Source organism: Gopherus flavomarginatus, chromosome 4 (genome assembly GCF_025201925.1).
Source record: "Gopherus flavomarginatus isolate rGopFla2 chromosome 4, rGopFla2.mat.asm, whole genome shotgun sequence".
Taxonomy (NCBI): Eukaryota; Metazoa; Chordata; order Testudines; family Testudinidae; genus Gopherus; species Gopherus flavomarginatus.
In genome coordinates, this window is record NC_066620.1 from 33055502 (window position 1) to 33082748 (window position 27247).

Consider the following 27247-nt stretch of genomic DNA (forward strand, 5'->3'; position numbering starts at 1 on the left):
TCCAGTTCACATAAAGATTATATGCCACCAGTAGAATCTTTCATTTTAAAAGTTCTGAAAGAGACTCTATAGGACTTTTCAGAATGATTATTAAAAGGCTATATTGTCTTCAGAAATCAATCTCAGCTATAAAGATAAAAGTTCAAGCAACTTTGGTAAATTTTAAAGAAACACATTGGAAATTAGTAAATCTGGAAATGACAGGGTTATCAGAAGAAGATAATGACTGAATCAATTAAGTAAATTGTTAAAAAATAATTAGCTGTTTACGTGTAAAGTATCATTATTCTGCAAACATTGGCGATGCAATATTAACAATGACAAAAATGATCTTATCACTGTTTATTAACAGAAACCTTATGTAAAGATAATAATTATTTGTATTTGGCTAGTTATTACAAGTAAGAGAATGAACCTTCTAACATCGTTCATGACATGTTGTTTCTGGACATTTTATTAAACTGAAAAACAATTCTGTCTTTACTCATTAACAGGCCAAATATTTTTTAATAAATCTATTAATGTTAAAAAAATGTCATATAAGATTTTGTGTGAGCATGAGTGTACTCTTAGTTCTGAATAAATGGTGGCCAAATATCCAATTATCTATTTTTGGATGTGAGGGAGAACTACAAACTAAATGTTTGTTTGCATTCTAGATTTCATCAAGTTAGTAAATTTGTCCCTCACTCCCCATGCAATATTTTTTATTTCTGTACTTAGAAGGAAAACATATTTTATGCAGAGTTCTGCTGGGCTGAGGACATACTTTAAGATCAGGTTGCTTTAACTTATACTCCCCTCACTGGCCACAAACAAAAACAAAAACAAAACAGGTTTCAGGCATATCAAACAGCACTGGAGACAAATGGAATCTGACTATATCCAGTGCTATTTCCTGGCAAATTTAAGGTTTCCTATAGGGAACAGCTCTGCATCTAAAAGAGGTTGGCTGTGTTAAGGATCAGTGTAACAAGGAGGTAGAGAAAAAATATTTCAGCAGTGGTTTTCAAACTTTTTTTCCAGTGACCCAGTTGAAAAAAATTGTTGATGCCCATGACCCAACAGAGCTGGGAATGAGGGAGTTGAGGTGTGGGAGAGGCTCAGGGCTGGAGCAGAGGGTCAGGGGGAGGGCTGCAGGGTGGGGCTGGGGATGAGGGGTTTGGGGTGCAGGAGGGGGCTCCTCGTTTTGGGGAGGCTCAGGGCTGGGACAGGGGATTTGGGTGTGGGAGGGGGTCAGGGCTCTGGGCTGCAGTGCAGGCTCTGGGGTGTGGCCAAGGATGAGGAGTTTGAGGTGCAGGAAGGGGCTCCAGATTTGGGGGGGCTCAGGGCTGGGCCAGGGAATTGGGGTGTGGGCTTACTTTGGGCGCTCCCAGTCAGCCCAGTCGGTGGTGCTGCCCAGACCTGCTGCGACTGAGTGCCTTACATTCCACAACTCAGTACTGGGTTACAACCTGTAGTTTGAAAACCACTGCATTACAGCAAAGACTTAGATGGACTGTGTATCTGTCTATCGATCAATAGACTGATTAGAGATATATGTTAGTGTGGATTTTGTTAAGATTTTGTAGATATTTGAACTCTCTCATGGTTCATTGCTGTTAAATATTAGCTGCTGTGGTTACTGACCTTTCTGTGAGATGTTTGAGTGCCCCTGTACTTTTGAGCAGGGACTTGAAATTTGGCAGAGGGTGGCATTTTTGTGAAACTGCGCCCATTGCCATCCCCTACAAATCTGACCAAATTTGGCCAAATAAGCATTTGAAAAATCATAGGTCACACATGATTAGTTCAGACTTTCTAGATTTTACAGTTAAATTCCCCAAAGATTCCATCTACACTGGCTGTACTCCATCCAGGGCTGAATAGTATTTTTCTGCAACTGAAGCTCTGGGCTGCTCTGAGCTGAGCTGGGACCAGGCACCAGAACACACACTTGAAGGAAATGGTCAGAAGAGTCTGTGCCCACTAGAGATTACCGCCCTCCAGAGCCTGAAATGTAACCCAAGATTCTGAATTCTCAGACTTGCTGGTGCATATACAAGATGACATCATACTGCTGCTGTCATTTACTCTACTAGCTCAAGTGTCAGAATCTGTACGGTGGATGTAAAGTTTCTGACCCAGCTAGTGACATGTGAGTATCAATATGATGCCACGTAATGAAATTTCTGGGTTTTTTTCAGTTTGCTTTTGAAAAAACCTAGGAAATCACACACAACCTACATTAAAATAACATTTTTAAGATTGCAAAATCAAGCACTCATAAATTAGGGAATGCCAGAATTAAGGATGCCTTTTCAACATTAATTTGTTTGATTTGTGCATATTTATTATGATACCCACATGCATTTAATTACATGATCACATACTATTTTCCCATAGAACTCCTGCTTCATTCAGTGCACAGCATAAAGCTGATCTGGGCATGAATCAGGAGGCTGTTGTCTGTAGGACTCCTGCCTCATTAGTTTGCAGAAGTTGGAAGATGAAGGGGATTGCAAGAAGAGAAAGGCATTGTCTCATGGTTAAGGCAACTAAATGTTGTCTTGAAGAACTGGATTCTATTTCTGTCTCCATCATAGAGTTCCTATGGGATACTAGTCAAGTCACGTGAACCAAACTGTTTGCAGAGGTGGCGACTAATTGTGTGTTCCTCATTTTCTTGTTGCCTGACTTGAGACCCTGGAGTCTGAGTTCCAGAAGTGCTGAGCACTCATAGCTGAAACTGAAGTCAACAGGAGTTGTGCTTTGAACCTATACAGTATTATATAATGCTAAATACTCTTAAAAAATAACCAGGTCTTTCATGTCTTGAATTGGGCATTCAAAAATAAGCAGATGCTTTTGACTTTAATCTGCCTGTGACTTAGTTCCCCCTCTGTTAAACAGAGATGGTACCACCACCTCACCTACAGGAATCTTTTGAAAATATATTAATTAATATCTATGTAGCACTCAGATACTGTAGTGGAAAGTGCCATAGAAAAGTCCACATGGAAGTGAATAATTCTGACTTCAGAGAAGTTTGTGATTAGTGTGTATCAAATACATTGTGGGGAAGCACAATGGATAGAGGAGAAAACAAAATATTTTACTCATTAAGTTCATTGCCTCTAAGTGAGCGCCATCCATCCTGCACTGAATGAAGCAGGGGCCCTGTAGAAAAAATAGTATGTGACCATGTAATTAAAGATTGTATCACAAAACTTATGCACAAGAGGGCTCAATTAAGATTGCACAAGCAACCTTAATTCTGACATGCTTGACTTTGGAACCTCAATTATGTTTTTAAATAGAGGGGTTTTTTGTTATATATAATTAGCTTTGCAACAGTCAGGTTGTTTGTATTTAGAGAAAGAATTTAACTGGCCATATTGGGCTAGGTTTTAAAAACTTTACAGCAAATGGATATCAGAAAACAGCAAAAGGCGCATGAAATCAGTTCAAATGCACTGATAAAAAAAATAAACATGCTTGTTTCAAAGGGCAGGTATTTTAGTACAGCCTAGTACATATTTGCAGAAGGGCGAGGGTGGGGGTTAAAGAAAGTGATTCTTTTAGTCATTCTTTTGAAATTTTAAATGGAAAATTGCATTCTCACTTTGTGTTATGCCTGCACAAATAAAGGCAAATTAAAGGATGGAATAAGTAATTATAGATAATATATGTGTGTGAATCAAAACAGGAAAGCTTCTTGCCACTCATTTTTGAACTACTAACATGCTGCTATGCATTTGGATGAGAAAAGAAAATCTCCCTACAAGGATCAGAGGGTAATATCACGTAGTAGTGGGCAAGGTTAATCCTGTTTGGACTTACCAATCATTTTTGAGTGCTTTAATAGTTATACAATTGTAACACTGTTATTTATGACCAGAGGTAGCAGGCACAATTTCATCCAATATCTGTGGGCCTAATTCTGATCTCAGACCCATTTTCAATGATTTAGCTCTATTAATTTCAGGGGTATTAATCCTGATTTACATTTGTCATAAACAGATGGTTAACGGTTAATGTCTCTTTTACCTGTAAAGGGTTAAGAAGCTCAGTGAACCTGGCTGACACCTGACCAGAGGACCAATGGGGGGACAAGATACTTTCAAATCTTGGTGGAGGGAAGTCTTTGTTTGTGTTGTTTCTTTTGTTCGTTGTTCGCTCTTGGGGCTAAGAGGGACCAGACGTACACTCAGGTGTTCCCAATCTTTCTGAATCAGTCTTTCATGTTTCAAAATTGTAAGTATAGCCAGGCAAGGCGGATTAGTCTTATGTTTGTTTCTTAACTTGTAAATGTCTTTTGCTGGAAGAATTTTTACCTCTGTTTGCTGTAACTTTGAATCTCAGGCTGGGGGGGAGGTGTCCCCTCTAGGCTATATGAATCTAAGTACCCTGTAAGCATTTTCCATCCTGATTTTACAGAGATAATTTTCACCTTTTCTTTCTTTAATTAAAAGCTTTCTTTTAAAGAACCTGACTGATTTTTCCTTGTTTTGGAATCCAAGGGATTGAGTCTAAACTCACCAGGGATTGGTTGGGGGAAAAGGAAGGGAATGGTTAATTCCTCTTTTTTTTAAGATCCAAGAAGTTTGGATCTGTATAGCTTCCCAAGGCAACCCAGGGAGGGGAAAGTCTGGGGGGGAAAGGGAGGGGATGGTTAATTTCTCCTTGTTTTAAGACTCAAGGGGTTTGGGTCTTGGGTTCCCCAGGGAAGGTTTTGGGGGAACAGGAAGTGTGCCAAACACTATATTTTTGGCTGGTGGCAGCGTACCAAATTTAAGCTAGTAATTAAGCTTAAAAGTGATCATGCAGGTCCCCACTTTTTGGACGCTAAAGTTCAAAGTGGGAAAAAACCCTTGACAACATTGATGGGCGAGAAGTATCAGGCACAGGGATTTCACTCCATTAATTGGTTGGCAAAGGCTGTTGAATATAGCAAACCTTCAAAAGCAAAGGTTTTAGAACTGTTTTATTAATATCGATAATAACACTTAGCATTTCCAAAGCACTTTTCATCTTCAAAGTGCTTCACAAATATTAACTCATTGATCCTCATAACACCTCAGAGTCCTATTCCTGCATTCCCTGCATAACACCAAATGTATTTGAAGTCATGACAGTTTAGGATATGCAAGAATTGAAGGACTGGACCTCTGAGAGATAGGTAAGTATTACTGTTTTCAGTTTCCAGGTGGAGAAATTGGAGTGCAAAGAGGTTGAGAAATGCTCTGAAATGGGGCCTTTAACTCTGTCCTTTAGTCTGCCTTCATATGCTCAGGTGTTGCAAACAATGGTAGGACTAAATCAAAATTCCAGATTAAAACAACTTCTATCATGGTAAAATCTCAGTACCATATCCAAACTATGCAACTTGGCTCCAACTCTAATTGCGACATATAAAGCATCACCTACTGTTTACAGATCTCTTCAGTACTTGGCATATTAGCATGAATTAAACCCAAAGGGACAAATTCTGCCCTTAGGACAGCTAACACGCTGCTATCAGTGCATAACAATCACACACATGGAATTTGGCCCTAAGTCACATTTTAATTCTGAATTTCTTTTAAATTAAAGCTATGACTTTATGCTAACCAATTTTAGTGTTTTTTCTTTTGTTTTCACAGAATCAAAGAATATCAGGGTTGCAAGGAACCTCAGAAGGTCATCTAGTCCAACCCCCTGCTCAAAGCAAGACCAATCCCCAAATAAATCATCCCAGACAGGGCTTCCTCAGGCCTGACCTTAAAAACCTCTAAGGAAGGAGATTCCACCACCCTCCTAGTGAAATAGACGTTTTGGAGCATGAGCTTTCGTGGGTGAATACCCACTTCCTCAGATGCATGTCAGATGCATGCATCTGAGGAAGTGGGTATTCACCCACGAAAGCTCATGCTCCAAAACGTCTGTTAGTCTATAAGGTGCCACAGGATTCTTTGCTGCTTTTACAGATCCAGACTAACACGGCTACCCTCTGATACTAGTGAAATAGTTTTTCCTAATATCCTACCTAAACCTCTCCCATTGCAACTTGAGACCGTTACTCCTTGTTCTATCATCTGGTACCACTGAGAACAGTGTAGATCAGTGGTTCTTAACCTGGCATGCACGCACTACCATGGGGTGCGAGATGCCCTTTCTGGAGGTGCAAGACATGCCAGATTTTTTTTAGAAGGTAAATCATTGAAAACACAATTAAGCACAGGCACATAAATACAACTACTTTCAGAGGGGTAGCCGTGTTAGTCTGGATCTGTAAAAGCAGCAAAGAATGGCCAGCAAAAAAACTTCAGGACCAGACTTCAAAGAGAAACTGCTGAGCTTCAGTTCATCTGCAAATTTGACACCATCAGCTCAGGATTAAACAAAGACTGTGAATGGCTTGCCAATTACAAAACCAGTTTCTCCTCCCTTGGTTTTCACACCTCAGCTGCTAGAAGAGGGCCTCATCCTCCCTGACTGAACTACCTCATTATCTCTAGCTTGCCTGCATATATATACCTGCTCCTGGAAATTTCCACTACATGCATCTGACGAAGTGGGTATTCACCCACGAAAGCTCATGCTCCAAAACTTCTGTTAGTTTACAAGGTGCCACAGGATTCTTTGCTGCTTTTACAACTACTTTGTTTCATCAAGCCTACGGTATGTAGGTATTAACATTATACATTTTTAACAATTACTGTAATAAACAAACAAAAATATCTAGGTGCTATGGGTGCAAGAACATATTTTTTAGGTTTAAGGGGTGCGAGAAAATATTTTGACTTTTGATAAGGGGTGTGAGAACATATTTTGATAACCAAAGTGGTGCAGGCTACAGTAAAGGCTAAGAACCACTGGTCTAGATACATTCTCTTTGGAACCTCCTTTCAGGTAGTTGAAAGCAGCTACCAAATCCCCCCTCATTTTTCTCTTCTGCAGACTAAACAATCCCAATTCCCTCAGCCTCTCCTCACAAGTCATGTGCTCCAGCCCCCTAATCATTTTTGTTGCCCTCCGCTGGACTCTTCCCAATTTTTCCACACCCTTCTTCTAGTGTGGAGCCCAAAACTGGACACAGTACTCCAGATGAGGCCTCACCAATGCCGACTAGAGGGGAATGATCACATTCCTCGATCTGCTGGCAATGCCTCTGCTTATACAGCCCAAAATGCCGTTAGCATTCTTGCCAACAAAGGCACACTGTTGACTTATGTCCAGCTTCTCATCCACTGTAACCCGTAAATCCAGTTTTTGTTTTAATTCAGCTGGATTAGAGTATTCAATAGTATTCAATTCCATTTCTATCTTGCCATTAAAAGTCCATCAAAGTCTACCAATTAGAAGGACTTAATGGGAGATTCAGGTCCTTGGTGAATGTCAGTGAAGTTTTGAAGTGTGACTGCATAGTGTAGATTTATCCATAATCCTTTGTAAGAGTTTTAATCATGGAGCTGTTATTTAATGGATATTCAACATAATATTCTTTTTACAGACTCCAATACTACCTGAAACAACAGAATGGGAATTAGATGCTGGTATAAAGGTGGATATTTTTAAAAGGTAGATACATGAAGAAAAAGCACTGCACAATAATCAACCAACAAAAATTTTAAACTTTATTTAGGAATGGATATGTGTTGAATGATGAAATCTACATTATGGTCTATAAAATTTCCAATTACTGAAAGAAGTCATTGTTAAGTTAGAGCAGTGTGAAAAAGAGATAGAAAATACTGTTCCAGTCTATCTGTATAACTTTGAAACTGATACAGGGATTCCCTCTTTAATTTTTGAACTCTGCAATGAAAACTGAAATTAAAAACAAAACAAAACACTGCTTCTGCTCATTGCTTCTTCTAATGTCCCCAAGTGGCCTAACTGGCACAGAGGCAGAGGGATAAGCTAGGGTTACATGCCCAACTTTCCCCCATTCTTCTCCCATGACACTCAGGGCCAGCAGGAGTGGGGGAGTGGACAGAGCTTTGATTCTGCATCCACACAAAGCAGCAACCTGCACACAGAGTAGTAATCAGCATGGGCCAAGAAGGAAAGCAGTTAGTCATGGTCTGGCCCTGGGGTGCCTGTGTGACAGCACGGCTATGCATCTCCCCTTAAATAAGACAGGTTGTGTAGTCCTTAATTATTTTTGTCTGTAGTGACATAAGATCTGCTGTTTGTACCGAATTATAATTTTCAGTAAACATTATGAACAAAGGAAAAGAATTATTTTCTTAATCAGGCTGATACCTTATTATATTCTACATTGTGTCTCTGAGAAAATCTGTATATAGCAACTTAATGACACTACAAAATAAGAAGCGCTAGTTTCTCTCCACCTACATCATCTCCTTGAGCAGCAGAGGAATTTGTGGGTCTGCAGAAGAGGCAGTGGGCATGGTCATCTAAACAGAGATGACCTGAGATTTCAGGGCTTCCAGGTGGAAACCAATCATCACAGAACTACTTGCATGATACCCTCCTCAAGCAGCTTCATTGCATCAGGTTGCACATTGCTATTTGCTTCTAGGTTGTGCCAGTGTCTCAATCACTCCCGCCCTTCTCTAGTCCAATGAAGGAAAATGGCAAACTTTAGAGGAGCTAATGATGACAGGGTCAGCATTAACATTCTTGAGATTTTCCAGAGGCAATTCCACTGGTTTTCCAAGGAATTATACCAGCTTTTCCCTTTTCTGACCTCATCTTCCCAAAACACCTCCTAACAACCCCAAGTCCCAAACACATGGTGCTTATGCACAGGGGCATTTGTAGTCTTGAAAGAAGATGCTATATTCCTGCCCCCTTTCCCCCCCTCATCTTGTGCCTCTACTTTCCAGCTTAAGAACTTAATCTTGCAAACACTTACATAGGTAAAGTTTTATTCATATGCATAAGTGTTCACAGCATCGGGCCCTTCGCTTGTATTAATGCGTTTTTCATCGTCTCTGCATCATTCAGAGGCTGGGATGATGACTCCTCTTTATGACTTAAAATGCTCTTTGAAGTGTGCTTATTGTCTTATTTGCAACAATCAGGACTTGATTCTGCCAACTTTATGCATATTGAATAGATTCCTTTACTGTACAAGACTGGAACTGACCAGGGTAAACAACTACTCAGCAAATACTTACATGTGTGCCAAGTTTATTTACACGAGTATTTTCACTGAAGTAACATGCTTAAAGTTAAGCACATGCATAAGTGTTTGCAGGATCAAGGACTCAGTTTTGAGAGAATTAGAATGTTAGTATATAAAGATTTGCAGGATATAGCTGATAATAAGTACTTAGGACTTATGTATTTGTTTGTAAGATCCCTGAGTTGCAAAGATTATCCCTATTTTTATGGAGCATACAGTATGCTTGCCTTGGTATATTTTAATTTTTTAAGAATGAAAGTATTCAAGGAGATTTCTGCTAAATAAATGTCATTTTTTTTATAAACACTTAAAACACATAAGACAAAGAGCAAGGCAGAGGTTAAGATGCATTCGAAATTAAGAAGTTATTCTGAAACTTTGGAACTGCTGTATATATCTCCAGTTGCATAGTGTAATGTCAAACACTTCCTTAATGGCTGTACATGTACTCTTAACTACACAGAGACTTTAGAATTATAATAGGAATCTAGCTTCTATGCTTTTAAGTAAAACGAGGTAAAAATCAACAGGATAGTGCTTCTCATGAGAAAATCTCATGCAATGGGCCACAGAGTAAGCATAGGTCTGATTTGAGTTCCAGCATAACATACTTAAGCATAATATACAAAATTCACAATCGATGGTGGGCAATGATGGCCATGCTGATTCCATTGGACACAAGTCCATATCAAATTATACCTGTATTATCACCAATATAAAAATCTCACTTCTGGTAAAACACTTGTTTTCCAATAAACTACTGAGTACCTTAAATTTAAAACAAAATTACTCACACAACTTTTCAGTTTATGCAATGCTTTGTAAGCCTGTTTTTTAAATAATAATGTTTTTAAATACTTGAATCTATGAAAAGACCTTCTCTCTATAAAGTTTCCAGATGACTATAATAACTACAGTCAGAATCAGCAGTTTATTTATTTCACCCCAAACTCCTCTCCTTTTGTATCCCCAGTTGAATATTATGTTCAGAATCCACAGGTTACTGGGTTTGCCATAATTCTAAACATGAGTCAATGGGACTTCAAATTGACTTTAATCGAAGTTGAGGACTCTCAGCTCCTTTCAGGATTGAACCCTATCTACTATCTACCAGGACTACTGAATTCACTGCTTACTGTAGTCTAACTCAAAGGTTCAAGGTTTAAGGTCTGCCTAAAGTAACACAGGAGAATCCCAGTGATCAAAAACACTAGTATCTAAACCTCTCTTTATCAAAAGATGCCAGCTTATTGCCTTCATACAAACCAAACTAGATTAGCTGAATATATTTGGTGTAACTCAAGAGCACAAGGATTTCTCTGTGTATGTTTACTACTGATTGATGGATGGCTCTCTCATGGTTAACTGTACAGTACAATAATACATGAATGGGAAGGATCTAGCTAAATAAATGTTGCTATTGATAAATAGTAATAGGAGTCAAGAAATTAATAGACACTAAAAGTTATTTTTTTTAAATTCCAATTGTTAATCACTAATAAAGTTTCTGATTCTACATTAGGATCCCCTAGCATGGATCCCTGTGCCGGTGTGGAGATCCACTGAAATCAATGGATCTCTATATGGATACAGAGTTCCATGCTAGCAGATCCTGTGGCAGTATCAGGGCCAAAGAGAATGAAATTTCACCATACAAAACAAAGGATCATAGCACAGAAAGTATGTTATAAATGTACCACTGGGAGCCTGGGTTTTCCTCTGTGTTCGAATAATGACTATTAGGTCCTAATTGATGCACAGGGCAGACCTAGAGCACAGTAATTTTGGAGAGAGTGGCAGATGGGGAGTGTAACAGAAGTGAAGAAAACCAGACTGGCCAACTGCTACTTGGCTCTCCCTTACCTATTAGCTCACATCTAGTATTTCACATATTCCAGCCCATCTAGTGGAAGAGATGCTATGCAGAGTAGAGGAGCAACATGCTGGGTGGTGAGTTTAATACAGATCATGGGGATGGGGAGCAACTGCAGCGCAAACTGATGACAGCTGGCTGTGTGGAATGAAAATGTTGCAGGATGTTAGAGTGAGCTGCAAAACTTTGATTTCACAGAGGGGGTTTAATAATATAAGGTCTAATCCTTCAAAGGCTGAGGATCAGGCAGAAAATCCTCCATGCTCCTGTGAGGTGAATAGTTAGGTATCATTAGCCTTATCTTACAGATGGGGAAATTAAAATCAAAGAGATGATGCGGCTTGCCCAGCACTACACAATACCAAGGCTGGCTCAAAATCTTGTGCTCCGCCCTTCTATAGTCATATTAGCTACTGACTTTTTGTGCCATGTTGGTTATAATGGATACATCTATGGCCAAGAGAACAGTTCAGACATTAATTTAAACTCACCAAAAAGTACTACTTTCTAGCCTGACAAAACTGAACTTAAACTCTGCAAGTTTGAATGCTGCATATTGAGATCCTTGTCCAGAAAAGCTCTATCTATGCTCTGAGATCCCATAAACGGAGCATAAGGAGGGAGTCAGTGGAGAAAGGGTCAAACTTGGTGGGAAAAACCAAAACTACTTTATTCAAGGGGTAATATTAAAACTTAGCTTCCAGTTCAGTGTAATAAACAAACAAATAACATCTAACTGTTTAAGAAAAAAAAAAGATATACTGGATTCCATCTGGCAGTTTTTTCTTTATTATGGTGGCACTGGCAGTAACAGAAAATTTATGGGTCTGTCACATTTCTATCATAAACCCCATTTTTAAAAGGCTTATAACTCAATCACCTTAATTAGCCCTCAGCTTCAATTTTGCACACAAATTCTCAGTATACCCTTCACAATCCAGTAAAATTAAATTTCATAAATCAGTTTATACAATTTTCAGTTAGAATGTAGCAAAATAGAGAAAATGCTTTTCTACAGCCTGGAATATTTTTATGTGCTCTGAGTAAATAACAGCTCACTTTTTAAAAGACGACATATTCAAAGTTTACAGAGCCCTGATCCAACTGCCATTGTAGTCAGTTCAGATACTCTCATTGATTTCAGTGGTTGCTGGATTAGCACCTTTATTTTAAAGTTATTACCGGGCACTTTTGTTATATATACAAAAATATGCTAAAAGACCTGAATGTACCAAATACTAAAGTTAGCCTTTAATGACATCACAACAGATATTTTTAATCAGCAGTTGTTAGATATGTTGACAGTTATATTAATTTAATATATAACTGGGGGCTTCTGAATAACCAGTCTAATCAAAGCTCCTAGATAAAAGCCACTAGGAGTGAAATCTCTTGCTATATTCTCCAAGAATCTTACTTCTCTATATGTTTGCAATATGGACTCTCGAGTGAAATATCACCTGCATTGGGGATTGGAGCAAATGGGAACATCTGCCCCACTATGTAAAAAATAATGATTTGGGGGTACTAAGATTTATGCTGTACAGTAAGGGGTCCATTGGAAGAATTACAATGCCACGATTAGCAATGTGCAACAAGCAGCCCTCTTACAAGATGATATAAAACAGCCTGTCCGTTTCTCAGTGACACAATATTTGAATGCTGAGATGTTACATGAGGAACTGAAATCAATATCTTACTATGTAAAGTCCTGGCAACAAAACTGCATTTACAAAAACATACAAAATCCTAGCTTAAAATGGTATCATAATAGTTCTATTTACATACTACTGAGTGCAAAGGATCCACTGTTTTCAATTCTAATTAAAAGGGGTTCTGGGACTATTTTCCTAAATGTTTATTTTGTAAACATGTTTTTTATTGTAATTATAAAAAAGAAACTATTTTTAAAATATTAAAAGGTTTTGATTTAAAGTAAATGTCAAGCTTCCTATAAAGCTATAATATTTTTACCCTGAATCATATCCCCCAGATAAAGTTTTTTATCTAATTTTGCACATTGTTCTTTGTGTCAAGCCACTTCCATGAGGTGAAATAAAATTTCTGTGGCCTATATCAGTAGCAAATTACATCCCAAGTTAATATTTTCAGTGTAATGCATAAGAAATGCAATAAAAGCAAAAATTAATGTCATGTGCACTTATGGCACTACTGACTCCATGTTTTCATTTTGGAGGCTTGGCAGTATTTAGGGGCAAGAAGAAGAGCTCCACAATAGTATTTTTTACATTTGAGCATAGTGCAATAAATATTGCTAATTATGATAAGGCACTATAAGAAAGCTAATCCATATTGAAAATATTAATAAACGTGGAATAAAATGCCACAACGTTTTTAAAGCTAAAACTGGGGGTTACAGATAATATTGGGCCAACTTTAAAAAGTATGAAGGATTGGGTCAGTTCAGATAAATGGCTGGAAGTTTGAATGCCTTTCTATATAACCCTTGAGCCCAATACTGCCTATATTCAGGCAAAATGCCAGTTCTTTTGTTCTGAATTGGCCAAAAACTCTTACTGACCGGGGTCTTGAGTCTGTACTCCCATGAGTAATCTTTACTCAAGCAAGTAATTCAGTTGAATCCAATGTATCTCATTTTCCTCTCACTTACAAACTGGTGTAATTCAATAGACTTAAACGAAGCTACTCCTGATATACACCAGCAAGGGATAGAGGAGTCAAACCCAATGGGAATACTTATTTGACTAAAGATTTCTCATACAAATAAGGCTTTGTGAAATTTGATACTTATATGGGAGTTTTGCCTCAATAAAGACTAAGAAATGGGATTTTCAAAAGTGCCTAATGCCCAGATCTTCAAAGGTATTTAGGCAGTTAACTCCCAATTGACCTATTCAAAGTCAGTAGTTTTTTCTTAAAATTCTAAAACCTCATAAGTACTATTGAAAATCCCATCCTAAGGACTGCAGGGTTGGTATCATTATCGCAATTATCCAGACCTCTCAAATCTGCAAAATAGGGATGGAAATTTTGAAGGAGCTGTTACTATTGTTTTCCTATGGCCTAGATATATCTCATTGTATTTTATAACTCTGGCCTGAGCCAGAATACAAAAGTGCAGAGGTATACAAAATGAAAAATAATGAAAAATAAATTTACTGAACTTTTTTCCTTCTCAGGAAAAAAAATGCAACCGAACAGGTTTGGTTACAGTTTCAGATAAAAGAGTAAGGCCAAAGGAGGTGAGAAGAGGGTGTACTATCTCTAGTCAAAAAAACAAAACAAAAAACATGAAAATGTAAAACAGAAGTAAAAATATCCATCTAGATCACTCCATTCCAAGTACCAATTCTGCAATTCTAGAGTATCCCACTGGGAAACTCATGCACAATAAATGCCAGATCTGACTCTTAGTAAAGTTATTGGGTAATAGAAAAAGTTATTGATACAATTGCCATGATAATAAAGAATGTAAAGATCAATAGTAGGGATTTGATGGCACAACAGTATCACCTTATCCCTCTCCATTTTCGGTGCCACTTAATTTCTCATAAGAAAAACAAGGTAATTATATAGTAGTTCAACTCTTTGAAAGTGGATACAAACAGCCACTATTTCTTTCCTCAAAAGCTGACAGGTTTGCTTCTGAGTGGTTAATTAATAAATAATATAAGCCCAGTCCTGTCCCACTGATGTAAATGAGAATTTTGCCCTTTATTTCAATGGAAGCAGGATAAGGTTCTATATAATTATTCAGTATTGAGCAAATATGTATTATGCTAAAATTATATCTCTTCTGAGTATTTTATAAGACTTCTTAGAAGTTACAAAACATGTAAAATATTAGCCCTTTTGAAGTCAATGGCAGAACTCCCATTGCCCTCAAAGGGGCCACGATTTCACCCAAATGTTGGGCTCTAAAATGCTATTTACTACATAGTTTCCTATTATATATGTTAATCAGACATTTTGCAATACACATTGTTTATGTTTCTAATATTAATAAAGTAATATGGTTTTCCTTTAAAAATACCTGTCATCATTTCATTTTACTTCCCTAACTTAAAGAAGAGACTTTTCACTTTCTGTTGCTTCTACATGTAATTGTTTTATCTATATTAATATTTCAATAAGCTGCTTTGAGGTGTTAAGAGCAATGTGTGCCCAAATAATTTGTTTTTATAGAGTATTCTCATATATTAATCTTATAACAATCTGTAATTGCCATTGCTGCAGTAACCAAACTGTAATACTTGATCATTTTCTGCATGATTTATAACAGGACCTAACTTACAGAAACAAGGAAACATCAATATTTCACATGGCTAGTGGTATCTGATACCAAATTAAAAAAAATATGAACATTATTTAGATCAGTATCGAATATGTTCTCATCCTACAGTGTCTTGAATTATGTGCTAGTGAAGGTACAAGTTTGTTACACTGTGAAACTACCCTTTATTGTTCTTTCATTGTAATGATATTTACAAATGTAAAAAGACTTGATTTTTTTCCCAACTGGCAGAACAGAAATAAACAGCTGACAAAGTAAACAGGATGCAGAATGACTGTATGTATAAGTATTAACACTAAGGACAAAAGGTGTTACATAATAAAGATCACCCACAAATAACGCTTTCTTCTTTTCTATGGTAAGTGAAATTTGATAGAAATGATACAGGCAAATTACTCAGCCATAAATGTCATGCAGCTGCTCAATGACCACCTTCATTTGGGATACATACTGCCTATTTTACCTTCTTTTTATGTTTTTACGTTCAAATTTTTATATGAAGTTTTATTATGTCCTTTAATATATTCTATTATTTTTCATAATTCTCATTCACATACCCCTAAATTCTGTTCTAAATACACACACAAAAATTCTCTGTCATTTTACATAGCTGCAAAGTAGTTGCATATGAACTAGCAAAATTAAGAATAATGTATTGTTAAAAAGCTCTAGATATGTTTGCAAAATAAACATGTTCACATTGCTTCAAAATCCCCAATAATAATGGACACTAAAGATGAGTCTCACTTCCTCAGTGATTTATTTGTAGGCGAGAAACCAGAGAACATCTCCTTTTCTTAGCTCTCTTACTGGTTATAAATATTCAATCATTTCCCAGCTGTGGGGTAAATATTTTCCACTTCCCTTGTTACCTTCTGTCTACATGACTGGCATTAGAATTGCTTAACATATTACAATACTATGCCATTCCCCTTGGTGTGAAACTATAAACCCCTTGTTTAACTTTTCTCATCAATTAAGGAATTTCATAAATAAATCACTGATTTTAGTTCAAGCATGTAGTAGACTCTGATATCAATAAATATACCAGCATGGAGAATGAATAAATCCAGGCCTCCCCTACCCCCAACGAAAATTAAACCCAGATAATTTCTCCGCTATGCCCACCAAAAATCAAATAAGGTCCCTATCCAAGTATAATTCTACATTACCCATTTCTTACGAATAAACTCAGATTGCCCTTTCCCCTGTCATGAATACCCTATATTACTCCCTCTCACACCACAAATAACCCCAGGTCCCCATCAACAGGAACAACCCTAGTTTACCATGAAGGAGAACCCCAGATTACACCCTGCCTCAAAAAGAATCCCAGATTACACTTTCCTCTCTCCCAATTTTGGAGGAAATGATCACACCATATTCTGTCACAGAAACACTTGGAGGATGGTCGAGGGAGGGTTGAGATACAACAGAGGGGTCAGGGATGAGGTGGGGAGGGGGAAAGTACAGATGAGAGAGAGATTCACTCTTACGGAGGAAACACCATGCAGACTTTATCTGCTACCTTTCCCCTCCATTAAGGGAGTGGTTGGTAGGTCAAGCTAAAGTGAAGTCTTACCTTCACTGCAGTCCTTCCCCCGAAAGCCAGTTTGTGAGCAGTCGCAGACAGCCTGGTCATTGAGCACTGAGCAGATGCCACCGTTGAGGCAAACATCATCCCTGGCACACAGGCGGCTCTGCTCATCATCCAGCCGAACCTCCTGACTCTCCACAGGTGAGGCTTGTGTATAGTTGACCCTGACATCAGTTATCCAGCCCTTGAACGGCTCCCGGTCCTTCACTGAGGAAAGCGTCAGTTTCAGGGTTGCTGAACGGAGCTCGGGTGGGAGCCCACCCAAGAAGAGGCCACTGAAGACAGTCATGTCACGCCGCTTGGACTTCACTTCCACCCACTTTGCCTCGGTCTGGTCAATGAGTAGTGTTGTGTTCTTAAAATGGCGGTGGATGACCACTGTGTGCCAGAGGTTGTCATTTACAGCTGTGTCAGTCAGCAGGGTGGCAGGCTCAGCACAGAAGATAGAGAAGCTGAGCTGAAGCCTCCCCCCTTGGGTCAAGATCAGCTCCAGGAAGTCACAGAACCCCTCATCATCAAAATAGAGGACCAACCCACTAGAGCTGCGTGTCTTCATATTGAAGCTCATTTCACTCTCACAGCAGGCATTCCACTTGGGAAAGCGGGTCCATTGGCCCTCAGCCCCTGGGAACTCCAGGCCACTGCCAAGCTCAGCCCAGCAGCCCAGCAGCAGGGCCAGCCACAGCAGGAGGCAGCCCCCATGCTTGAGGAGCACAGCCCCCATGCTTCGTGGGGTTGGGCGGGGGAGAGGGGGGTGTGGAGGGGGGAAAGGTGGGAGGGGGGCTGGAGCAGACAGGGTAAAATCTTTCCAGTCACCTCTCACGCTAGACAGTTGACTCACTCTTATTTCCCCTTTACACTGTGGTTATTGTAAATGCCTCCCTAGCATGAGAGGCCCAGGTTGTGAGTGCCCAAGATGCACGTGTGAGCTGGGATCCCCTACAAGGAATGACCCACGTGTTGAGTGGTCAATCTTGGCTGAACTGCAAGAGATCTTCAGCAAAAAAGACGGCACCAATAGACTTACTCACTTATCAACTTGGTTTAGCAAGAGGTGTCTAGGGATGTATGAGTCAGCAGAAATTTTACCAAAACCCCACATTACCAACTTTGGAGTGGGGGGGAAAATGTCAAAAACCCCTTCTCCAAGTGGATCCACAAACCCAGTGAGAATGCATCAGTATCCCAATGTGTGTGGACTTCTTTTTACATGTTATCCACCAACTGTATTTTCCCAAGGGCTTTTCCTCTCCTTTCTCAGGGAATAAATTACCAGTTCCAGCGCTGCCTTCCTAGGACAGATCCTCCTGTTGGATCATGGACTGCCTGCCATGGTGTTATAGCAGCAGAAGCAGACCACAGGACTCATTACTCATGGTTTCCTGCGCTGCCTCATTCCCAGTGGGGCTGGAATCCAGAAGCTGTCAAGCAGCTCAGTAGCTACTTGACATGCAAAGCATGACAGCTTCTCTTCTGTTCTCCTGTACAAGGCCAAAACAATGATCCAAGGTTTTTGTGGGTTTTTTTAATCTGCAAAGAATTAAAACAAACCAGTATCAAATTATATCCTACAAACATTAAATCACATGACTAATAATTTATCTGAGTTTATGCTTAACTTGAACTATTGTTTAAAGTAGGGAAAAGAAACTTGTAAATACATTTGGAGGTACTGAGAATTTATATCTTGTTATACTAAACGTAAACCTTATGCTAAAATAAGCTTTTTTGTGGTGACTGTATAAAGATTGCTACTTACTGTTTCAAACATTGAAAACATTTTAGTACCAGATTTCATTTTTGTAGGACTTGTTATGCTCAGAATGAAAGGGCTGTTAAAAGGCATTAATTATTCTTATTAATACCTGAGTTTCCCTTTAATTTAATTCATTTAATAGAATATCTGCATCTGTGACACTATAGAGCAATATTAATGCATGCCATGCCACCTAGCCTGGTTCTGATTATTTCCAATATGTTTAAGAACATGTAAAGTGGATCAAACACCCTGCAGGGGCAGCTGGTTTGAATTTATATGGCATTATTTTCACAGAGTGAGGCAGAATTACAGTGGTTTCTTAGAAGGTGTTCTGAAAATTTCAAACTATCATTTTTCTCTGTCATCTGACCTCTTTTGCTGCTAAAATTATCTGTTACACAGGGAAAAATCCGAATGGCATCAGATATGCTGTTGACATTATGCACATCACAGTTCAGCTAATATCAGGTGTTTAATCCTTCTGGGCTACGGTACAGTATTTTGCATAGATGCCCAATTATCCGTATTTAAGAGGGACACCCCTTCGTCCCCCATTTTTTTTAAATAAACAATGTATTTGCCACAATCCAGACTGTTCCTCCGAAGAACTCTCTCAAGCCGAAGCACTGCAGGAGCGTTAAAGGGAGTGTCCCCCATATTTCTCCCCTCCCGGACTGCTATGTATATGTTTCCCGGCAGATGCGTATTTGCTAATCGCTCCCTCCGCTTTAAGGGCTCTGCCAATGAGCACCCCTCCTCCCCCGCCACCTCCATTCTAGCTGTGAGCCGGCAGCCGCCAGGCAGGGAGAATTTCGGCTCTACTGCCCGTGCTGAGCCTTCCCCGTGGCTTTTGGGCGTGTAGCTGCGGAGCACAACGCTGCAGGAGCGGCTCCTTCCCCGGGGCGCTCACACCCCGCAGCCCCACGCCCCCGGCGTGTGCTGAGCCGCTAAGTGCCCCCCCCTTACATTTTGTTTGCCTCTTCGCAACTTCAGCGATGTTTGCTTGTTGTTCCCAGAGGAACCAGCATCCAAGGGGAGCAGGGGGACTGGAAACTTCATGGACAGCAGCGGCAGCGACTAATCGCCAGTCACCTACTGCGAGCACCACGCAATGCAGAGTGGGCAGGCACCGGCGAGGCTGTCCCCGGCCTTTGTTATCCCCCAGTCGGTGCCAGCCCTCAGCAATGCCGCTGGACGATCAGAGACCCTGGGTAGCGCCTGCTGGAAACGTGTCACCCCAGGAGATGGCAACCCCCAGCAGAGCAGAGCAGAGCAGCCTCCGCCCTGCTCATGCCTGCCCCAGCCCGGGCATGGAGCGTCCGGACACAACAGCGCAGGGTCCAATTCACGCCCTTTCCTCGTAGCCAGCATTAATTTATAGTACCGCATTGAGCGGCTGCTCGGCACATACCGGCCCAGGTGCTCAGGCTTCAGCACCAAGGCAGCTCTGCCCTGCCCGGGCTCCTCTGCTCGCCCCGCCCCGCCCGGCTGACCGGCTCCTCCCCTCCCTGCAGCCGGGGACAGGGAAAAGATTTCCCTGCCCACCGCGATGCTGCCCAGGCGGGACAGACCCCTGCAGCTCCCGTCACGCAATCCCCTGCCTCCCTCCCTCTGTCCGCAGCCCCCAGCCCTCTCCCACTCGTGTTCGGGGGGGGGTCTGTGTGCGCGTGACTGGAGGGACTGTACGCGTGTGGGGGCAGTGTGTGTATGTGACTGTGGGTCGGGGGGGGGAACAGTGCGCGTGACTGTGGGCCAGTCTGAGGGAGTTAGTGTGGGGAGGGGCGGGGGGGTGTCAGTGTGTGTGACTGTGCCATGGGTCTGCTGAGGGTGTCAGTGCGTTTGTGACTGTGGATCTGTGGGGTGTCAGTGTTTGTGTAACTGTGGGTCTGTGTGTGTGGGGGAGCAATGTGTGAGGGTCAGTGTATGTGAGATTGTGGATCATCTGTATGTGGAGGGGGAGAAGAAACGTGTGTGATTAGTATGTCTGTGCGTGTGTGGGAGAGAGAAAGGAGAATTCCCCGTGTGTTTTTGTGGGGTCAGTGTGTGTGTTTGTGTATGGGGGGGTCTGTGGGGGTAAGAGAAGGGATCACTTGGGGTGTCAATTTACTATAGTGCTTGTATGATAGCGTCATTGTGTACAAGACATTGTGCGCGAGAGAGAAAAACGGGGTAATTCTGTGTGTCTGAATGAGACAGAGCAGTAGGAGGTTACTGTGTGTACGTGAAGGGAAAGGGACGAATATGTGTGTTACTGTATCGGTTTCTCATGTGTCTGCGACGCGAAAGGGGGGATGTATGAGCGGAGGAGCCTTGTGTGTGCATGTGACATTGTGATCGTGGGTCCTTGTGCGACTGATGGGGCACTGTTTGCATAGCCTGGTTTCATATATATGTGTGAAAGGGACGGGTGGAGCTTTGTGGGGGTTATAACGTGTGTGGAAGTGGATTAACTGTGTATGGGGGAGTCGTTTTGTGTTTTGGGGGGTCGTTGTGATGAGTTGTGTGTCTGCATTGGTATGGAGGGGAGGATTGAAGAGTGGGAGAGATTGTAAGCATGTGACACCGTGAGAGAAAGAAAGAGAGAGAGAGACAGAGAGAGGTGTTGGGGGGGGGGACGCAGGGGTTCACTATAGGGTAATTGTGTGTGTGTGTGTGTGTGTGTGTGTGTGTGTGTGTGTGTGTGTGTTTCCCCAGGAATAGGGATTCAGGAAGGGGCACAGGTGAGTGATTTTGTGTATGTGGGGGAGCCACATGAATGGGGTTGATTATGTGTGGGACCGCGTCCTGTGTCTGAGTGAGGTGCACATCTAGAGGGAGTGTGAAAAAAGCAGTTATATGTATATGTTGAGGGAGAGGAGGGATGTACAGCAGGAATGGTTCCGTGTGTAGTGTGAACGTGTAGGGAAGGTGGAGATCAGGAGGAGGAGGACGGGGGAAATGACCAGCTGGTGTGTGTGTGTGTGCGCACAGGGAAGGTGTGAGCCTGGAGTGAATGACAGAGCGATCCCTACAGCTGTCAGCGGAGAGCCATAGAGCCAGGGGATCCCACTTGAAGATCTTTTCTAGAGGAAATTGATGACACTCTCTCTCGTTCTCTGCCTATCTGTCTATGCTGCTTCTCTCTCTCTTTCATACATATACGCACATATCACAACAACAGGGGAGAGAGAGAGAGAGAAAGAAAGAAAGAGAAAGCGGGGGAAAAAACCCTAACTGCTTACTTATTATGACCGCTACATTTCATATACTATTGATAAACAGCACAGTCTGTCTGTCTAGTCATTTTGAAAGCAGGAGAGGCAGCTTTATTTAAAGCAGAGGGCAAATTATTTAGCATACATGTTTTAAGTGGACCCTCGGGTACAAACCTCCCCCCATACAAAACACATAAGGTGAGAATACTGGACTCTGCTGCTCATCGGTTAAGTAAAATGCTTTCCTGCCTCCCCTTCATAACCATTTTATTCTTAAAAATATGTTTTAGTCCCAGGTGCCCTAACTGAGCTTTTTGAAAGGAGAGATCCTCATAGGTCAATCAGTCCTTAATAAATGGCAGGTAAGTAGGCATATACAACCCTTGGCGGAATCCTTATTGTGTAAATATCCATAGGATTGTCTCCTGGTGCGGGGAAGACCTAGAGAGTTCACAAATTACAGGATGAAATAAAAGCATCAAAAAACAACCTTGCTTCAGCCAAAGAGTGAAGCGCCCTAATTCAAAAGCAGTCTTAACAGTATCATTTTTTCTTTTTCTTTCATTTCTACTGATTTCTAGAACCAAATTCTTTCCTAAGCGACCAGTATGATCGATTCTGCTACCCGTACAGTCTGCAGTTATATTTATTTTAATATGTTTATGATATAATTTCTACCCGTCTAAGCACCCATGCCATTAGCAAGGACCTTAACAGATTCAAAGATATATAAATGCAGCTGGGTGTCCTTTTTCTGGCTCCCCATGAAAAACGTCCCAAAATATCAATTCACTCCCTGCATAAGCCCGCTGTTTCTGTCAGCCTCCCCACATCCAAAATATCTTCTTTTCCACTGACGCTCTGACTTCACACATTTAATCAAAGCAGCTGACACAGAAAAATTGCCGAAGATTGATTTCATTTTTTGAGTCTCCAAACCACCAGTCTGCCTTGCAATTGATTATAAATCACCGCATCCAACCTTTAACTTACTACCTCAGTTCCACCATCTCATCTCCTTGCCATCTACCTATTCAAAACGCTGCACGCAAACCAACCAGCCTCTTGTGAATCCGACAGATCCAGGCTCTGTTAAATGGGGCTTTCCTCCCCAACCTCTCTTTCCCCATATCCCACAAACCAGCAGCCAGCCATTTACCTGCTTGGATTTTCTCTTCAGCTTGTAACAGAGCTCGAAGCATGTGTCGGTCAAAGAGAATTTCCTTAGGTCTTTGAATAAGGCAAGTGCAGTTGCCTTTTCAGCGGCGTCAGGCTTGAGCTTCTATCTCCAGGAGGGAGGGAGGGGAACAGAAAGGAGGAGACGGTCACATGACGCCTGGTGCTGCCTGTCTGCAAGAGGAAGGAGGAGCTGTGCTCTCTGCAGCACTGTGGACAGCAGTATCTCCCTACACAGACTATAGGCAGAGCCATCACATAACTGAGCAGAAGGGCCTGCACTTTTTCAACTGGGCCAAATGCCTCCCAGGCGTAAACATAGTGGAATCAGGGGAGTTGCACCAAGATGTGAGCCTGTCCCTAGGGGGCTCTAAATTCTTCAAGACTCAGTTTGTATGGATAGGAGCACTGAACCCTCATACCAACTTCACAGGCTTTCCACAATAGGTACTGGCTAGCCCCGCCCGGTGCTGCAGGGCCTGTCACTCTCCTCTACAGCTCAGCTGCCCTCTGCAGGAGACAAAACTCCCACCCTGTCACTCCAGGTCAGCCTTTAGGGAGTCCCAAGACACTTCATTAATCCCCAGCTTTTGCATCCAGGCAGTACCCCACCTAGTATCTAGAACCCACAGCACTTTCAGTATCTTAGGTGTGGGTAACAAGGCCAGTGGCCTTTACCCTTGTCTCCCATTATGTTTGGGTGGCTGCGGGTGAGTCTGACCTTTCCTTGGGTCTTTGGGGAAAGCCTGAGGCCCTTCCCCTATCTCTTACTCAGGGGGGCTAGCAGTGTAAGTCCTGCTTCCTCAAAGCCACAAGGAATCTTCTGTCAAATGAGCCCGACCCCTTTCCCCTCCTGCAGTGACAATAGTTACCTCAGTCTGAGCCTGGGGGAGTGGCAGCACACTATACATAGAGTTTCCCCCAGCTTTGGAAACACTGTCCAAAGTAGGGAGTGGTATGGATCCTGTTTCCTGTAGCCAGGCCTGTTGAGAGAAATTTGGGACCCCAGTACATCATGTTTGCTGGGCCCCCACCCCCTCCCATTTCATTTTATTTACTCAGATGTTACTGACATTGGGGGGATGGGTTCCAGAGCTTGGGGCCCTGGTACAGTTGTTTCTTCTTGTGCCCCCTCTGATCAGCCTTGCTTGAAGCACTCTGTATTTTCCTGTTACAGAGGAAGGAAAAGGAAAGCTTGTTCCTTCAAAGTCTTCCAGCGATTTGCAGGGAGGAGAGGAAGTCACCCTCACCTTGTCTGGTGTATCCCTAAAAGAAAGAAGATGGGAGAGCAGACAATGGAAGCAGCTTGTTGGTTGCTCCAGCTGCATTGTAGGGATAAGGTCACATCCTGTACTCCACTAATTAGATCAGGCCACCTGTACTTGAACTGTTGAGGGAGAAAGGGCAGGAAAAGACATCCCCCCCCCTTGGAGCCCTTGAAGAGCAGTGAAGTGTCAATCTATCACACAGGGGAAGAAACTATTAACTCATCAAATATAAGAAGAGGATCCTACTGTGATATACTACCTAGTGTGCATGTGCATCACTGCCTCCTATTGGATGACAGCTGTGTATGCCACTGTTACATTTTGATGGCTGTAGTCTAAACAGGATGAAAGTCCTACTACTAACACAGCTAGCAGAGCTCCCCCTTTAGTTTGGATATTAAAAGACCTGTGTTTTTTTAAGTCAAAGCTCCTACATTCTTCCCTAGATAATATACATAGTGAAACGGTGTTCACTGTTTGTTGTCATGGATTTGTTACAGTTTTTGGATAGAAATCTAAAAGGACAGGAGTATCAACTGTCTAGTTTTTATATGTGTCACTGCTGTCTTATGGATGTAACATAAGCCCTGTTAGAATGTTTGACTATGTTGCCCTCTAATGTTTGCAGTCTACAGAAAATATATGCCCTTTTAAAGATTCTTTGTTTCAATCCGTGTTTGGGATCTGAAGGTTCTGGTAGAGATTATATTGATTTTTCAGTTTGGTGGCTGAATCGACAAATTAAAATAAAATAAATACATACAATTGGTAAATTTCAAACCAAAAATGATTATTGTTGTAGTTTTTCTTACTGAAACAAAAAACAAAAATAAATTCACTTGAGTCCAACAAAATGTTCAGAACATTGTTTTGAAGTGATTTTTTAATAAAATGTTGATTGAAATGACATTTTGAAATGAAATTTTGATTCCAAAGTGTTGTTTCAAAATGAAATGTTGAAACAATTCATCCAAAAAAATGTCAAAATATTTAGACATTTCTTATTTCTTCTTCCCTTTTTAATTTTATGTTTTGTCTGAATCTAGTCATCATATTTGTCCAGATTTCACCCAGCTCTTGTCCTAGGTTCTATTCCTGATTCAACATGTGAGTAGTTTGGGGTGACTATAATGTTTATTATTTGTAGCCATGGATTTATTACAGGGTCTTGAAGAATTAGGAATGAGGTGTTTGTGAGTGGTTTGTATGTGAAAACCTCTGCCTAGGGTCTAGAATCTTTTGCAAACATAGACTGAGTTCTTTGAAAACTATTTGTACAGTTCTACTGTCAGCCTTCCAGGACACTAAAAACTCAGTTTGGATTAAACCCTCAAAACAAATAATGTCAGAAAATATTACTTCATTCCCATTGTTAAATCCCACTGTTATCCATGTAATTTTTTAAGGCATCCTTCCTCACAGATGACAGGTTTGATGAGGTTACCAAGCAACATGTTAAGTAATGTGAATAAGAGCTTTACTAGATATGTAACGTATCTTCAACACTTAGAGAATAATCAGACATTCCTTTTGTTCAGCCAGATGAGAATCACATCCCGTTATATTCAAATTAAAGGAGTGGGAATTTCTCTAGATGGTTCTAAAAACTTGACCTGTATGAACAGAGCAATGAACAAACTTCTCCTTTGCTAGGAAAAACATATAAAAAATAGGTTGCAACAGGTCATTTGTTCAGATGACTTACTATTTTATTGCTTTAAAGTGTAACAGTTTTGTGCATATTTTGAAAAAATCAAAATTGCATTTTTGTAACATTTAAGTTATTGTGTATTTCTTTTAGCACTATTAAGCAAGTCAACATTTTCTAATTTAGACCCTATTTTTACCCTACTCAAGTCAATGGCAAAACTTCTACTGAATTCAGAGACAGCATACGGTGTTTAGTGGCAAAGCCAACACCTAGCTCACACAGAAATACCAGGTACCGAAGAGAGATGTGGGAAGATGAGAGGAATTCTTCTGTTACCAGGCTGAGGAGTGGCAGCAGCTTCCAATGTAGCCTAAGCATGAATACTGTTTCTTAAATCTGTTATAGGAAGACAGGGAAGAGGTGGCTACGGAAAGTTCTAGGCAGAAGCAATGCTTTGAGTCAGAGAAAGAGTAAATTATTGAAATATTATTTTCCTTTTTCTGGTAAAGTTCTTTGTTCAGTGTTAGAATAAAGTATGTCTTTCTGTGATTCTTTACCACAGTCACATGGCATAGCATAAGATGTTGACTCATTTTAAAACAGTATGAATAAGTGGAAAAACAACTGCCAAATTTATCGTTCCACAAATCTTTCAGTTCTGTAAGCCTATGGAATGACTTAAGTGGAAGGAGTGCTTCACCAGATTCCTAATCTCAATTAAACTTAGCACAAAGCATTCATTTATGCAATGGGAAGGGATTTATGCAATGGGAAGGGATGAAGAAAATATTTATAAATCTTTTCTCCTTACTCTGTGAAAGTTAATGAAGAGTGAATAATATTTGTGAAAAATCAGGAGAGTATTTCATTCTCAAAAGAAATGTGACACATTATCAAACACTCAGATTCAGAGATCTGGAAGTCTTTATAAAGGGAATATGCAGAGGATTGTGACTTTGGTGTCATTAGGAAGTACATATAAAATTGTCTAGTGTTTGAGATTTTAAACAAGGAACTGGTGGACAAATTTCAGTTAATACCAGAGCTGACACTGGAACAGGCAGTGTACATACCACGGCAATCAGACCTTTTGAAAATGCAACTCATCCAGCAAAAAAGTAGCAGAAGCTTAGTATAAAAGTAAAGCATTCTCATGTGGAATAAACAAGCACCCAATAACGCATCAGAAGACCACTGGAAATATGGAAGGTATGAAAAGGGAAAAAAGGCTATTTCAGAGCCTGAGATGAGACCTACCTCTAAATTAAAACAGCCCTGGATAGTAGTCAATAGCACAAGGGGAAAGATATATTTATTAGGTAAATTCAAAGCCTG

The 27247-nt window shown here is 40.8% G+C and overlaps 1 protein-coding gene across 15 annotated transcripts in view; it reads right to left on the reverse strand.

The window, feature by feature from the left end:
* NRXN1 (neurexin 1) overlaps positions 1–18383 on the reverse strand; it is a 1267446-nt gene extending 1249063 nt beyond the window's left edge. For all 15 annotated transcript variants that reach the window (XM_050951741.1, XM_050951740.1, XM_050951749.1 and 12 more), the window contains exon 1: positions 16850–18383. In XM_050951741.1, coding sequence (XP_050807698.1) covers positions 16850–17588 — 739 coding nt within the window. In that variant the 5' untranslated portion in view covers positions 17589–18383. The remainder of the gene's footprint in view (positions 1–16849) is intronic.
* Positions 18384–27247: the final 8864 nt, after the last annotated feature.